Below are 15,729 nucleotides of genomic sequence, written 5' to 3' on the forward strand. Positions count from 1 at the left end.
CAATAGTTGGGGCCATTTTGATGCAAAGAGCTATATTCAGAAAGAGTACCGTAGGCAAATATAAAATACAATTTTCTACAGAATGTTTTTGACAATATGTTAGCGTCAATGTCTTATTTTTTTGATCCTAGATTATATTAGAAGGCATACTTGGTGCAGATGAAAATAGCAGCATTGCAATTTATGAATTAAAAAGGACGTCTGGGTATTGCATTGGTATGTATAATAATCTTTGAATGTAATTGAAATGTTTGTTGCTGGTTCGGTGTACATGGCTATTTAAAATCTGAAAAGAGAGACTAATGTCTCTGAAGCACTGTGATATGCTCTCTGTGATATAGTCCGGTTTCTTTATTACAGTATTTTAATTTTTAATTTTCCCTGATGTCACATTGAGATAATACACACTTAAGTTTTTGTGCACTTATTGGACATACAGGGATAGCTGTGTACTAAATGTGAGGACAAGAGGGGAAGTGGTACCCATATTGGTGACAATAACATGGCTAGCTAAGTGCTTTGTGGACACAAAAGGAGAAAGCGGTGTACTTAGTGGGCATAGCATAGAGACATACTAAGTGGTGTACTAAGTTACAGTAGATTCAAGTATAATATTTATTCTTAGTGGGCACAAGAGGATAAGGTGTTTATTTAGTGAGCATAGCATTAGCAGCTAAGCACAATAGGGGTAGCCATGTACTTAGTGGGCACACGAGGTCAGTCGGTCAGTAGTGTGTACGTAATAGGTACAAGAGGTGAAGCTGTGGCTGTGTACATACTGGGCACGACAAGGCAACAAGAGGAAAAGCTGTGTACTTATTTGGCATGACAGGTGGCTCTGAGTACTAAGCGGGATCTTAACATATGCATTCAAAAACAGAGCACATTGATGCCTCTGGAGCAAATATATGACAGGCATCATTATCAACACATCTGATTTATAGATGCATTTGGAATCTTGAATAAAACCTACATTTGCACCAGATTTGTATACATCTCAATTATACAATGCCTCAAACTGACATATGAAGATACTTCTAACTATAAATATGAGGCATTTCTATGGGGTGTGGTTAACTCGTCTGTACAGATGCTTTTAGTTTACTGCATGAACCAACTAATGTCTCCAATGTGTTCCTCCATGTCCATGAGATAATAACAGCCTTACACAGCTTGTGTGTCATTGTAGAGTGTGACTTTGAGGAAAACCATCTCTGTGGTTACACGAACAGCTGGAACCCAAATGTAAACTGGTTTGTGGGAGGAGGCAACATCAGAAATTCACAGGCTGTCATGCCTAGCGACCACACACTTCAGAGTGAATTAGGTGAGTAGGGGACAAAACTATAACGTGTAGTGGCTAAAGGCAAGGGCATAACTGCCATTGGTGCAAGAGTTGCAGCTGCTATGGGGCCCAGAGCTGAAGGGGGCCCATCTTTACAGTCTAAGTTATATGTGCTATATACATTTATTACCATCAGTTGCTAAATGGTGGCCCCTTGCAAACTTTTGCTATGGGGCCTAGGAATGCCTAGTTATGCCCCTAAAGGGCAGTAGTTGTCAGGGCTATCATCTGTATTCTCTTTCATCTAAAGTTCTTATTTTCATAGCACTTTTAAAAAGCTATTTCATTACATTTTTTTTTATTTGTGATTATTTATAGGGCACTACATGTATGTTGACTCTGTTTATGCCAAACAGTTCCAAGAAGTAGCCCAGTTAGTGTCCCCAATGATCGTTACACCTATATCTGGCTGCCTTTCCTTTTACTATCAAATTCAGCGTGAAAGCAGTAATGTATTTATGGTTTATACAAGAGACTTGCACGGCTCCTATGAGGAAATCTGGAAAATGAACAATGTGAGGCAAGGTGAATGGAATCTGGCTGAGGTTGACCTAAATGCATTGTTCCCAGTAGAGGTAAGGCTCACAGTTAATGTACATGTCTAAACAAGCTGTATGAGGAGACCGCATATAATCATAGCAACTGGGTAACCAAGGTTACCAAATTGAGCGCTTGGTATGAGGTGTATTCTCTTGTAGCAGTTGCTTTGATTAGAGGGTAGTCAGTCCTCACAAAAAAAAAGTACAATGATATGCTAATGCGGAGACCACATAAGCATAAAAAGCAGCACTGAACAATATTTCATAAAAATAAGCAATATTTAATATAAGTTCATAATCATAAAATACATAAACAAAATTAAATTGCAATATTTAAAACGGCACAGCAATATGAAAGGACCTGAGGTGCTAGTTAGCCACATCAATCTGTAGCTGGCTTAGGGGCATATATAGTAGCCATAACTTGTCGATTTTAATGTAGGTGTAAGGGGTATCTCCGGAGGTAGTTTATAGTTACCAAGCTGGTCGCCACAAATGTAGTATTTTTGGAACCAGGACCGGACCATGAGCTGGTATTGTAGAAATATGGGGGGACCCCAACTTGTATTTCTACAACCAGGACTGGCTCTAAGAGCTTGGGGCTGGTTATAGCCATGCAGGGGACCCCACACTTTTTTTTCAGAAGATTTTTATTGACAGATAATCATAAAAATACAACAATACATGTCTGAGACACTAAATGGAATTGGTGCATTGGTAGTAAAACACTTTATTTAACCTAATAACATAAACATAATCAGGAATATCACATTAAATATACACAAAATATACATAAAACATGTTTTAATCACAAGAAAACAAAACTAGAAGGGACCTCCATAAATTGTAAAATAGTTAGGTTAAACAAAGTGTAGTTCCTCAGACAGTTCAAAAGGGGGCACCTGAGGTAGTCACTTCCATGTTATACCAAGTGGTAAGATGAAAGCATTTGCGAAGTGTGTCTTTAAAAGGTAATGACAGTGTACGTATATATGGGAGCCACGTTTTCGAAAAAACGGACCATAACTTTCTGGAGTGTGGTATCAGTCCACTCCATAGAGAGCAAGTATGTAATCCAAGAGTGTAACAGAGTTATTGGAATTGAGTCAGGTTTAATCCTTTGAGAAAGAATGGTTTTCTGGGTAGCCACTGCCAATTTGTTAAGTAAGACACGGTTGCCCTTAGACACGATGGGGGACAGTGTTTTAGGGTGTATGCCCCAAAATGCCCACCCTTTGTTAATTTGAAATTATATTTTCAAATCAGAGTTAATAAATGTTTGAAAGTCATGCCATAACTTTGTACTTTTGGACAAGACCAGAGGCAGTGAGTAATATCCGCGTCCGTGGAGCTACATTCATTGCAATTGAAGAAAGGAAGAATCTCCTATGAGAAACTGAAACTTTGGTGTGTAATAGGATCTGCGTAAAATGTTATGATTCATTTCTGTATAAGAGATGGAGACTATGGGCGATATGTAATAGGGTGCGATTTTTGGACTAGTCCAAAAATCGCACCATATCGCACAAAATCGCACCTTTCCAAATCACATTTTTTGCCGCAAATTCGCATATGTAATGAGATGCGAATTTGCGGCAAAAAAGTGCGATATGGTGCGATTTCGGGCGCTTTTTTAGTCCTGAAAATGTGCGATTTTCAGTCATGAAAATCGGCACATTTTCAGTACTGTGCGCTGTGTTGTAAAAAAAAAAAAGAAAAAAAATGGCGTGCGGTCCCCCCCCTAAGCATAACCAGCCCCGGGCTCAAAAAGCCGGTGCTGGTATCATAAAATCAAAGGAACAATCAAGTTGGGGTTCCCTGGATTTTATAAAACCAGCACCAGGCTCAAGGTCCGGCGCTGGTTCCCAAAATACGGGGGACAAAATGACTAGGGGTCCCCCGTATTTTAAGAACCAGCACCGGACACAACCAGCCAGCAGGGTAATGCCACAGCCGGGGGAAACTTATTATATAAGCTCCCGCGGCCAAAGCATTAACCCCCTGGCTGGTCAGCATGGGCAGGGGTCCTGGGAAGTGGGGACCCCCCCAATGAAGGGGTCCCCCCCCCTCCAGGACTTACCAGCCCATGCTGATAGTCCGGGGCTGTCCCCGATGCCCCTGGCCGGTGGGCATCGGGCTGATGACTTGTGTAAAAAAAAGAAGTAAAACTATTGTTTTACACTGGCAAACTATGAGTCCCAGCAAGCCTACCCCGCATGCTGGGACTTGGGGAACCACAAGTCCCAGCATGCGGGGCATTAAAGGGCCCGCTGGCACTTGTAGTTCTGCAGTGAAAAAAATAGTGCACAAAATCACACTGACACCCTGTAAAATAAAACTTTAATACACACAAAACACACACACACTGATACTTACCTACCTTGAGCCCGTAGGTCGGTCCCTGGATCCTGGGTCCGTCCTCCGGGGCTCCAGGGCAGAAGAGTCCGGTTCCGGGGCCTTGGTCCTGGTTCCGGGGCTGGTCCTGGGGTTCCGGGGCTCCTGGGCTGCAGAATCCGGGGTCCGGGATCCCAGGGGTACCTAAGGAGGCAAATCCAACTCACCTGCTCCCCGGCGGCGACCTCCGGTGACAGCGCTGCTCCACACTGGTACCCGGCTTGCAGGCCTTTGACCGGCGGTGAGATGTTTCCTCCTCACCGTCTCTGCACAGAATGATTTCTTGGCCAATCAGGAGCCGAGAAAGTCGGCTCCTGATTGGCCAGAAATCATTCTAACTAGAGACGCTGAGGAAGTAACATCTCTGCTCTAGATGCGCTGAGATGTTACTTCCTCGGCGTCTGTATTCAGAATGATTTCTGGCCAATCAGGAGCCGACTTTCTCGGCTCCTGATTGGCCAAGAAATCATTCTGTGCAGAGACGGCGAGGAGGAAACATCTCAGCGCCGGTCAAAGTCCTGCAAGCCGGGTACCAGTGTGGAGCAGCGCTGTCACCGGAGGTCGCCGCCGGGGAGCAGGTGAGTTGGATTTGCCTCCTTAGGTACCCCTGGGGAGTACCACGGATCCCGGACCCCGGATTCTGCAGCCCAGGAGCCCCGGAACCCCAGGACCAGCCCCGGAACCAGGACCAAGGCCCCGGAACCGGACTCTTCTGCCCTGGAGCCCCGGAGGACGGACCCAGGATCCAGGGACTGACCTACGGGCTCAAGGTAGGTAAGTATCAGTGTGTGTGTGTTTTGTGTGTATTAAAGTTTTATTTTACAGGGTGTCAGTGTGATTTCGTGCACTATTTTTTTCACTGCAGAACTACAAGTGCCAGCGGGCCCTTTAATGCCCCGCATGCTGGGACTTGTGGTTCCCCAAGTCCCAGCATGCGGGGTAGGCTTGCTGGGACTCATAGTTTGCCAGTGTAAAACAATAGTTTTAATTCTTTTTTTTACACAAGTCATCAGCCCGATGCCCACCGGCCAGGGGCATCGGGGACAGCCCCGGACTATCAGCATGGGCTGGTAAGTCCTGGAGGGGGGGGACCCCTTCATTGGGGGGGTCCCCACTTCCCCAGGACCCCTGCCCATGCTGACCAGCCAGGGGGTTAATGCTTTGGCCGCGGGAGCTTATATAATAAGTTTCCCCCGGCTGTGGCATTACCCTGCTGGCTGGTTGTGTCCGGTGCTGGTTCTTAAAATACGGGGGACCCCTAGTCATTTTGTCCCCCGTATTTTGGGAACCAGCGTCGGACCTTGAGCCTGGTGCTGGTTTTATAAAATCCAGGGAACCCCAACTTGATTGTTCCTTTGATTTTATGATACCAGCACCGGCTTTTTGAGCCCGGGGCTGGTAATGCTTAGGAGGGGGACCGCACGCCAGTTTTTTATTTAAATTTATTTTTTAACTATTTTTTTACAGCAGAAGCATGCACAGATCTCAATGATCTGTGCATGTTTCTGCCTAACTCGCCAGTCAGAAGCTGGTCTATTTTTTTTGCGATTTTTTTTAAGCTCCCATATGCGACTATAGAACTCGCATCTGGATGCGATTTTCAGTGTGCCTGAAAATCGCATCTTTAAAATGTGCGATTTCGCGGTAAAAATGCGATTTTTACCGCGACTCGCATCCTATTACATGTGCGATTTTTAGAAAAAATGCGATTTTGGTCAATTTTGACAAAAAATCGCAAACGTCTAAAAATCGCACCCTATTACATATCGGCCTATTTGTTTGTTCAGTTTAATATTGGCATTCAATTTGTCTACCATTGACAAGTCAGAGAATTCTGTCAGCCACCGTAGTAGTCCCACTGCGCCGCGTCAATAGTTAATAGTAGCCAGGAGTGGGCATATATTATTGAGGTGGAGAAACCGCCCCCCAGTATGCCATATACGGAATACTGGAGAAGCATTATGATGTGTGAAATCGGGATTGGCCCATAATGAAAAAAATATCAATATAGAGCTTGAGATTTTTAATTTAGACTGTATTGCCCTCCATGCCGTGCACGTGGATGCTATTAAGACATTATCTTTAATTGCTTCTGGTCTAGATCTTGGCAAAGCATGTAATAATGATAGTAAGGGGGTTATTCTAATTCAATTGGTCCCCCACGTGTTCGCACGGGGACCATGGCAAGACTTTAAACATGCTATATGTTACTATGATGCAAATATCCAGTACTGAGGTCCTAAGAAAAATATTGGGAACATTTCCAAGCAATGCATGTACTGTAGTGCTAAGATATGGGACAGAGAAGCACCTGGTATGTGCTGCTGTCGTTATCTGGTCGATAGGTCGATAGTGAATAGGTCGACATCATATGGTCAAAATGCACAAGGTCAACATAGACAAAAGGTCAACATGGCAATGGTGGACATATTTCATACTTTACCATCCATGTGGATTCGGATTGCATACAGTCCAAATTACTACGGGACAGTCCCATTATTTGGAGATGGTGGCACTTTACTGCCACCATCTCCATGTATTGAGTAAAACTATTTAAGCTATGCACTTATATTTCTGTTTCTCACTAATACAGTAATTAATATCCAGTCTGTATCACTTCCAAATACAGGTTGAGTATCCCGTATCCAAAATGCTCGGGACCAGGAGAATTTTGGATAACGGATTATTCCGTATTTCGGAATATTTTAATATTTCAATTATGTATTTTGAAGTATCTTGCATGTATGCTGTATAAACACATAAAATACACAAAAATATATTTTATTACCACATAAAATACACACAAATATATTTTATTTGTTCAAAAAACAAGGTTTCAAAACATGGAACAAAATTTGTGTACTATCTCAGATATTGAATTTGAATGCCAAGCAATCATTGTCTTGCACATATATAGTGCAAGTTACATATCATGTCACCAGTAGTGCTGTTACAGATGTCCCCAGTGAGTTTTTAGCAGAAAAAATATTTTTTATTCACTTTCTGGAATGTATGGTTTTCGGAATAATTCGGATAACGGATACTCGGATACGGGATACTCAACCTGTATACTAAACAAGCTCATAGAATAATTAACTGAAATACATATTAACTACAATAAACAGAAAGGATACAGTATATCCTCATATAACTGTCATACAGTACCAGCACCTTTAGTAATAATAGCCAAGGACCACTAAAAACCCTGGGCCTTCGGCTATCATCCAGAACTCCATAATATACTGTAATTACCTGCAACCATTAATATTCCCAATACTGTATAAAGCTATTTATAATAGAAGGGATGTTCATTTTTATTTATACAAGTTTATAGATATGCAACTGAAGGTGATGATGGAATTATGCTTTAACATGTTATTACATAATAGGTAAATTCTCCTTTTAATTGTGTAAAAGTCGATGAGATTTGACATATGTGTAACTTACAAGGACAGACATTATTGTTCCTAGAACAAGTTTTCCATGGTGTTTTTAGAAGTAGGAAACTTGTATTTCCAATTGCTGTTAGTCTTTATTAGAGTTATTATAGACAAAATGAAAGAACCTCGGCTATAGACCAACCATTTGATGCCAGCATTCACAAGAATTGCATTTTCATTTGAACCAAAGCCATTGCACATTGAATGGCCTTTCCTGGTAAGAATGCCTGTGCCTTTTGCCAATGTGAAGGACTTTCCACTCAAAGCAAGAGTTTGGCCAGACGTTAGGTGTTTCTGAGCTGTTCAGCAAGTGCATCTTCAGTTACGCAGAATATTGTTGTGAGGACAGCCATTAACCCCTTCCCGACATTTGACGTACATTTACGTCATGGTCGGGAAGCACTTCCCGACACATGGCGTAAATGTACGTCATGGATTTAAACTGTCACCGCGTCTATAGACGCGGTGACAGTTTCAACATGTCTGCTGTCCCTGACAGCAGACATGTCCGTGCATGCCCAGGGGGGGCTGCGATGCCGCCCCCCCGTCGGCGATCGCTGTGATTGGCTGTTCAGTGTGAACAGCCAATTACAGCGTTTTCCTGTGTCACCGGCGAATAACGTTCGCCGGTGACACGGGATCGGAGGTGATTGGTGCTGTAAAGTACAGCACCAATCACCGCGGGGTGTAAGGGTGACACTGGTGTCACCCCACCTCACCCCGCCCGCCCCCAAAGGCCGTGATTGGCCCGTCGGACCGACGGACCAATCACAGCCATGGAGGGGGGTTTAAACTAACGGTGACTGCACTGCAGACGCCATTCCGGTCTGGAATAGCGTGCAGTGCGGTCACCGTGCCACCTGCCGCCATATACTGACCAGAACCTTGCTCCATACTTACCTGATCACTGCTTCATCACTGCTTGATCACTGCTTGATCTGTGCTTGTAGTGTGCTGGATGCTTCCTGGATCCTGTTGCTACTTGTGCCTTCCTGTGCTGTGAAATTGTGCTGCTGCAGTGTAATAGCTAGATAGAGAGATAGAGAGATAGAGAGAGATAGAGAGAGATAGAGAGAGAGATAGTGTCAGAGAGTGCTATATTTTGTGCTGCTGCAGTGTGATATAGTTATAGATAGAGAGAGAGAGATAGAGAGATAGAGAGAGATAGAGAGAGAGAGATAGATAGAGAGGCCTAGTGACAGAGTGCTATATTTTGTGCTGCTGCAGTGTGATAGTTATAGAGAGATAGAGAGAGATAGAGAGAGAGAGATAGAGAGAGATAGTGACAGATTGTGCTATATATTTTTTATATAACTGACTGCTGCCCCCTCCTTTTGTGCTGATCAGTATAAATTAACTGATCAGCAACTTTTTGGGGGCGCAGGTTTTTTTTTATATATAGATATACCTGTCAGTGCTGCTGCTGTAGTGTCATAGAGTGATAGATAGTGATAGATAGTGATAGATAGTGAGAGATAGAGAGAGATAGTGACAGAGAGTGATAGAGAGTGTATATTTTGTGTCTGCTACCCCCCCCTTTTTGGGGGTGCAGGTTTTTTAGTGTCCTAGAGTGATAGATAGTGAGAGATAGTGAGAGATAGTGAGAGATAGTGAGAGATAGTGACAGAGAGTGACAGAGAGTGATAGAGAGTGACAGAGAGTGCTAAATTTTGTGTCTGCTGCCCCCGCCTTTTGTGCTGATCACTATATCTGAGGTGATCAGCAACTTTTTTGGGGGTGCAGAGGTTTTTTTTTTTTTATATATACCTGTCAGTTGCACTGTCAGTTGCACCAAAGGTTGTGCACCTGCTGCACCTCACTGGTAATCAGTGTCGCATCACTGATCACCTTTTTTTTTTTTTGTGAGTGCTGTGGGGTCTTTTTTTAATTTTTTTTTTACACACACTGTGATTTTGTGGGTGTCCTGTGGCCACTGTGCGCTGATCAGTGACGTACATCACTGATCAGCTTTTTCGGCACAGGGTTGATCTATTTTATTTTTTTTTTTTGATCAAATTCCTGTTGCCTTTGAGCGCTGTTCAGTGACAGACGTTACTGACCAACATCTGTGCTCAATTTTTGGCGCAGGACCTTTTTTTTTTTTAACCCCTTCAATTTTTTATTTTTAACCCCTTCATTTTTTTTTTTTTTTATTGGTATAAAGTATTTTTTTTTTTTCTGCACTACATACACACTACATACCCCCCGGGTTGAAATAAAGTTTGTACCCCCCCCTACACTATACACGTGTTGAAACATTTCACTACCAGTAACACAAAAATAAAAATGGCATCCCAAATGTCCTCCCAAATGTCCTCCCAAATGTCATCCCAGTCATCCAGAAGAATGTATTCAGCGGAGGAGGCATATGCCCTGCTTGCTTCTGACTCTGACACAGCCAGTGATGCAAGCGGGGAATTTGAAGGATTCGCCTTAAGCTCCTCTTCCTCCTCTGATGATGAGGGACCCCCTCAAAGACGCCCCCGTAGAGCAGCTGAGACCCCCCCCCCCAACAATTGATCTCGTATGGACCCCACCACCAGACAATTTTGAGCCCCAGGTTCCTGAGTTTTTGGCCATGCCAGGAATCCAATTTGATTCCACAGGTCTCAGAGAAATTGACTTTTTCAAATTATTTTTCTCTGATGATTTTGTAAATTTAATGGTGGACCAAACTAATTTATATGCCCAGCAGTTTATTGCTCAAAACCCCACGTCATCATTTGCTAGGTGGACCCCTGTAGATGCAGTAGAGATGATGACGTTTTGGGGTCTGGTGTTTCATATGGGCATAGTAAAAAAGCCAGAAATTAGGCAATATTGGAGTACAGATGTTCTGTACAGTACTCCATTTTACCGTATGGCCATGACCCGGACTCGATTTGAGACAATTCTTAAATTTATACATTACACCGATAATGCACAGTGCCCACCCAGAGATGATCCCACCTTTGACCGGCTATTCAAAGTCAGGCCGGTCATTGATCATTTCAGTGCCAAATTTGAAGAGGTGTACATCCCTGAAAAATTTATTTGTATCGACGAGTCCCTTATACATTTTAAAGGAAGGGTTAAATTCCGCCAGTACTTTCCCAGTAAGAGGGCAAGGTATGGCATAAAAATGTATAAACTGTGTGAAAGCACCTCAGGGTACACCCACAGGTTTAGGGTTTATGAAGGGAAGGATTCAAGAATTGAACCGCCAGAATGCCCCCCCTCCCTCGTAGGTGTTAGTGGGAAAATTGTCTGGGATTTAGTGCACCCCTTCCTGGATAAAGGTTATCACCTCTATGTGGATAACTTTTACACTAGCATCCCCCTGTTTAAGGCCCTTGGTTCAAGAGGTACAGCAGCTTGCGGTACTGTGCGCAAGAACCAAAGAGGCCTCCCAAAAACGCACATTGCCCAAGTAATGAGAAGGGGTGAAAGCAGGGGAATATGCAACGAAAATATGTTGTTGGTCAAATATAAGGACAAGAGGGATGTCCTTATACTGACAACAATTCACGGAGACAGTACCACCTCTGTCCCTGTACGAGGTACCAGTACCCACACCTCAAAACCTAATTGTATCCTGGATTACAATAGGTACATGGGCGGAGTGGATCTTTCAGATCAGGTACTGAAGCCGTACAGTGCCCTGCGGAAAACAAAAATCTGGTACAAGAAGGTGGCCGTGTATATCATCCAGATGGCACTGTATAACGCTTACGTGCTATTCCGTTCTACCGGCCAGAGGGGGACATTTATGCACTTTCAAGAGGAAGTCATAAAGGGCCTAATATTTGGGAACCAGCAGGCAGAGGGCCCCAGTACTTCTAGTACTGGCCCCCGTATTGTACCAGGGCAGCATTTTCCTGATGAAATCCCCTCCACTGGAAAAAAGGGCAGGACACAAAAAAGGTGCAAAGTTTGCTATAAAAAGGGAATAAGAAAGCAAACTATTTTCCAGTGTGACACTTGCCCCGACAAACCCGGCCTATGTATAAAGGAGTGTTTTAAAATATACCACACATCTATGGAATATTAGGTTCATAATTTCACCGTGCTTCGGGGGTCTTGCTAATGCCACATAGCACCCACCATTCATTCCACCAGAATCTGAGCCGCAAAATCCAAAAATCACTCCTTCCCTTCTGAGTCCTGCCATGCACCCAACTGGTATTTTTTGGTCACATGTGAGGCATTGCCGTACTTGGGAGATATTGGGGCACAGATTTTGGGGTGCTTTTTCTCCTTCATTCCTTGTGAAAATGAAAAATTTTGAGCCAGAACTGCATTTTTGTGTAAAAAAATGTAATTTTTCATGTTCACTGCCCAGTTTTATCAAAATTGGTGAAACCCCTGGGGGTTTGAAATGTACACTATACCCCTAGATGAATTCCCTGAGGGGTGTAGTTTGCAAAATGGGGTCACTTGTGGGGGGGTTCCACTGTATTGGTGCTTTGGGGGTCTTGCTAATGCGACATAGCACCCACCATCATTCCACCAGAATTTGTGCTGCAAAATCCAAATATCACTCCTTCCCTTCTGAGTCCTGCCACTTTTTGGTCACACATGAGGCATTGCCGTACTCAGGAGAAATTGGGGCACAGATTTTGGGGTGCTTTGTCTCCTTCATTCCTTCTGAAAATGAAAAATTTTGAGCCAGAACTGCATTTTTGTGTAAAAAAATGTAATTTTTCATTTTCACTGCCCACTTGTATCAAAATTGGTGAAACCCCTGGGGGTTTGAAATGTACACTATACCCCTAGATGAATTCCCTGAGGGGTGTACTTCGCAAAATGGGGTGACTTGTGGGGGGGTTCCACTGTATTGGTGCAACATAGCACCCACCATTCATTCCACCAAAATCTGTGCTGCAAAATCCAAAAATCACTCCTTCCCTTCTGAGTCCTGCCATGCACCCAACTGGTATTTTTTGGTCACATGTGAGGCATTGCCGTACTCGGGAGAAATTGGGGCACAGATTTTGGGGTGCTTTTTCTCCTTCATACCTTCTGAAAATGAAAAATTTTGAGCCAGAACTGCATTTTTGTGTAAAAAAATGTAATTTTTCATGTTCACTGCCCACTTGTATCAAAATTGGTGAAACCCCTGGGGGTTTGAAATGTACACTATACCCCTAGATGAATTCCCTGAGGGGTGTAGTTTGCAAAATGGGGTCACTTGTGGGGGGGTTCCACTGTATTGGTGCTTGGGGGGTCTTGCTAATGCGACATAGCACCCACCAAAATTCCACCAGAATCTGAGCTGCAAAATCCAAAAATCACTCCTTCCCTTTTGAGTCCTGCCATGCACCCAACTGGTATTTTTTGGTCACATGTGAGGCATTGCCGTACTCGGGAGAAATTGGGGCACAGATTTTGGGGTGCTTTTTCTCCTTCATACCTTCTGAAAATGAAAAATTTTGAGCCAGAACTGCATTTTTGTGTAAAAAAATGTAATTTTTCATGTTCACTGCCCACTTGTATCAAAATTGGTGAAACCCCTGGGGGTTTGAAATGTACACTATACCCCTAGATGAATTCCCTGAGGGGTGTACTTTGCAAAATGGGGTGACTTGTGGGGGGGTTCCACTGTATTGGTGCAACATAGCACCCACCATTCATTCCACCAAAATCTGTGCTGCAAAATCCAAAAATCACTCCTTCCCTTCTGAGTCCTGCCATGCACCCAACTGGTATTTTTTGTTCACATGTGAGGCATTGCCGTACTCGGGAGAAATTGGGGCACAGATTTTGGGGTGCTTTTTCTCCTTCATACCTTCTGAAAATGAAAAATTTTGAGCCAGAACTGCATTTTTGTGTAAAAAAATGTAATTTTTCATGTTCACTGCCCACTTGTATCAAAATTGGTGAAACCCCTGGGGGTTTGAAATGTACACTATACCCCTAGATGAATTCCCTGAGGGGTGTAGTTTGCAAAATGGGGTCACTTGTGGGGGGGTTCCACTGTATTGGTGCTTTGGGGGTCTTGCTAATGCGACATAGCACCCACCAAAATTCCACCAAAATCTGAGCTGCAAAATCCAAAAATCACTCCTTCCCTTCTGAGTCCTGCCATGCACCCAACTGGTATTTTTTGGTCACATGTGAGGCATTGCCGTACTCGGGAGAAATTGGGGCACAGATTTTGGGGTGCTTTTTCTCCTTCATACCTTCTGAAAATGAAAAATTTTGAGCCAGAACTGCATTTTTGTGTAAAAAAATGTAATTTTTCATGTTCACTGCCCACTTGTATCAAAATTGGTGAAACCCCTGGGGGTTTGAAATGTACACTATACCCCTAGATGAATTCCCTGAGGGGTGTAGTTTGCAAAATGGGGTGACTTGTGGGGGGGTTCCACTGTATTGGTGCAACATAGCACCCACCATTCATTCCACCAAAATCTGTGCTGCAAAATCCAAAAATCACTCCTTCCCTTCTGAGTCCTGCCATGCACCCAACTGGTATTTTTTGTTCACATGTGAGGCATTGCCGTACTCGGGAGAAATTGGGGCACAGATTTTGGGGTGCTTTTTCTCCTTCATACCTTCTGAAAATGAAAAATTTTGAGCCAGAACTGCATTTTTGTGTAAAAAAATGTAATTTTTCATGTTCACTGCCCACTTGTATCAAAATTGGTGAAACCCCTGGGGGTTTGAAATGTACACTATACCCCTAGATGAATTCCCTGAGGGGTGTAGTTTGCAAAATGGGGTCACTTGTGGGGGGGTTCCACTGTATTGGTGCTTGGGGGGTCTTGCTAATGCGACATAGCACCCACCAAAATTCCACCAGAATCTGAGCTGCAAAATCCAAAAATCACTCCTTCCCTTCTGAGTCCTGCCATGCACCCAACTGGTATTTTTTGGTCACATGTGAGGCATTGCCGTACTCGGGAGAAATTGGGGCACAGATTTTGGGGTGCTTTTTCTCCTTCATACCTTCTGAAAATGAAAAATTTTGAGCCAGAACTGCATTTTTGTGTAAAAAAATGTAATTTTTCATGTTCACTGCCCACTTGTATCAAAATTGGTGAAACCCCTGGGGGTTTGAAATGTACACTATACCCCTAGATGAATTCCCTGAGGGGTGTAGTTTGCAAAATGGGGTGACTTGTGGGGGGGTTCCACTGTATTGGTGCAACATAGCACCCACCATTCATTCCACCAAAATCTGTGCTGCAAAATCCAAAAATCACTCCTTCCCTTCTGAGTCCTGCCATGCACCCAACTGGTATTTTTTGTTCACATGTGAGGCATTGCCGTACTCGGGAGAAATTGGGGCACAGATTTTGGGGTGCTTTTTCTCCTTCATACCTTCTGAAAATGAAAAATTTTGAGCCAGAACTGCATTTTTGTGTAAAAAAATGTAATTTTTCATGTTCACTGCCCACTTGTATCAAAATTGGTGAAACCCCTGGGGGTTTGAAATGTACACTATACCCCTAGATGAATTCCCTGAGGGGTGTAGTTTGCAAAATGGGGTCACTTGTGGGGGGGTTCCACTGTATTGGTGCTTGGGGGGTCTTGCTAATGCGACATAGCACCCACCAAAATTCCACCAGAATCTGAGCTGCAAAATCCAAAAATCACTCCTTCCCTTCTGAGTCCTGCCATGCACCCAACTGGTATTTTTTGGTCACATGTGAGGCATTGCGGTACTCGGGAGAAATTGGGGCACAGATTTTGGGGTGCTTTGTCTCCTTCATTCCTTGTGAAAATGAAAAATTTTGAGCCAGAACTGCATTTTTGTGTAAAAAATGTAATTTTTCATTTTCACTGCCCAGTTGTACCACAATTGGTGAAACCCCTGGGGGTTTGAAATGTACACTATACCCCTAGATGAATTCCCTGAGGGGTGTAGTTTGCAAAATGGGGTAACTTGTGGGGGGGTTCCTAAATTTTAGCATCTTATGGTGCCTAGAAGCCTACATGGTGCCTAAAAAATAATCTCATAAAAAGGAGGCTCCAAAATCAAGTAGGTGCTCCTTCTATTATGAAGCCTGTGGTTTGGTCAACGTGC

At 43.5% G+C, this 15,729-nt stretch overlaps 1 protein-coding gene across 1 annotated transcript in view; it reads left to right on the top strand.

The window, feature by feature from the left end:
* MAMDC2 (MAM domain containing 2) overlaps window positions 1–15,729 on the top strand; it is a 107,989-nt gene that overhangs the window by 65,232 nt on the left and 27,028 nt on the right. Inside the window, exons 4-6 of the mRNA XM_083158329.1 lie at window positions 132–216; window positions 1,190–1,327; window positions 1,664–1,920. Coding sequence (XP_083014455.1) covers window positions 132–216; window positions 1,190–1,327; window positions 1,664–1,920 — 480 coding nt within the window. The remainder of the gene's footprint in view (window positions 1–131; window positions 217–1,189; window positions 1,328–1,663; window positions 1,921–15,729) is intronic.

Source organism: Crinia signifera, chromosome 1, assembly GCF_055691185.1.
Source record: "Crinia signifera chromosome 1, ASM5569118v1, whole genome shotgun sequence".
Classification (NCBI taxonomy): Eukaryota; Metazoa; Chordata; class Amphibia; order Anura; family Myobatrachidae; genus Crinia; species Crinia signifera.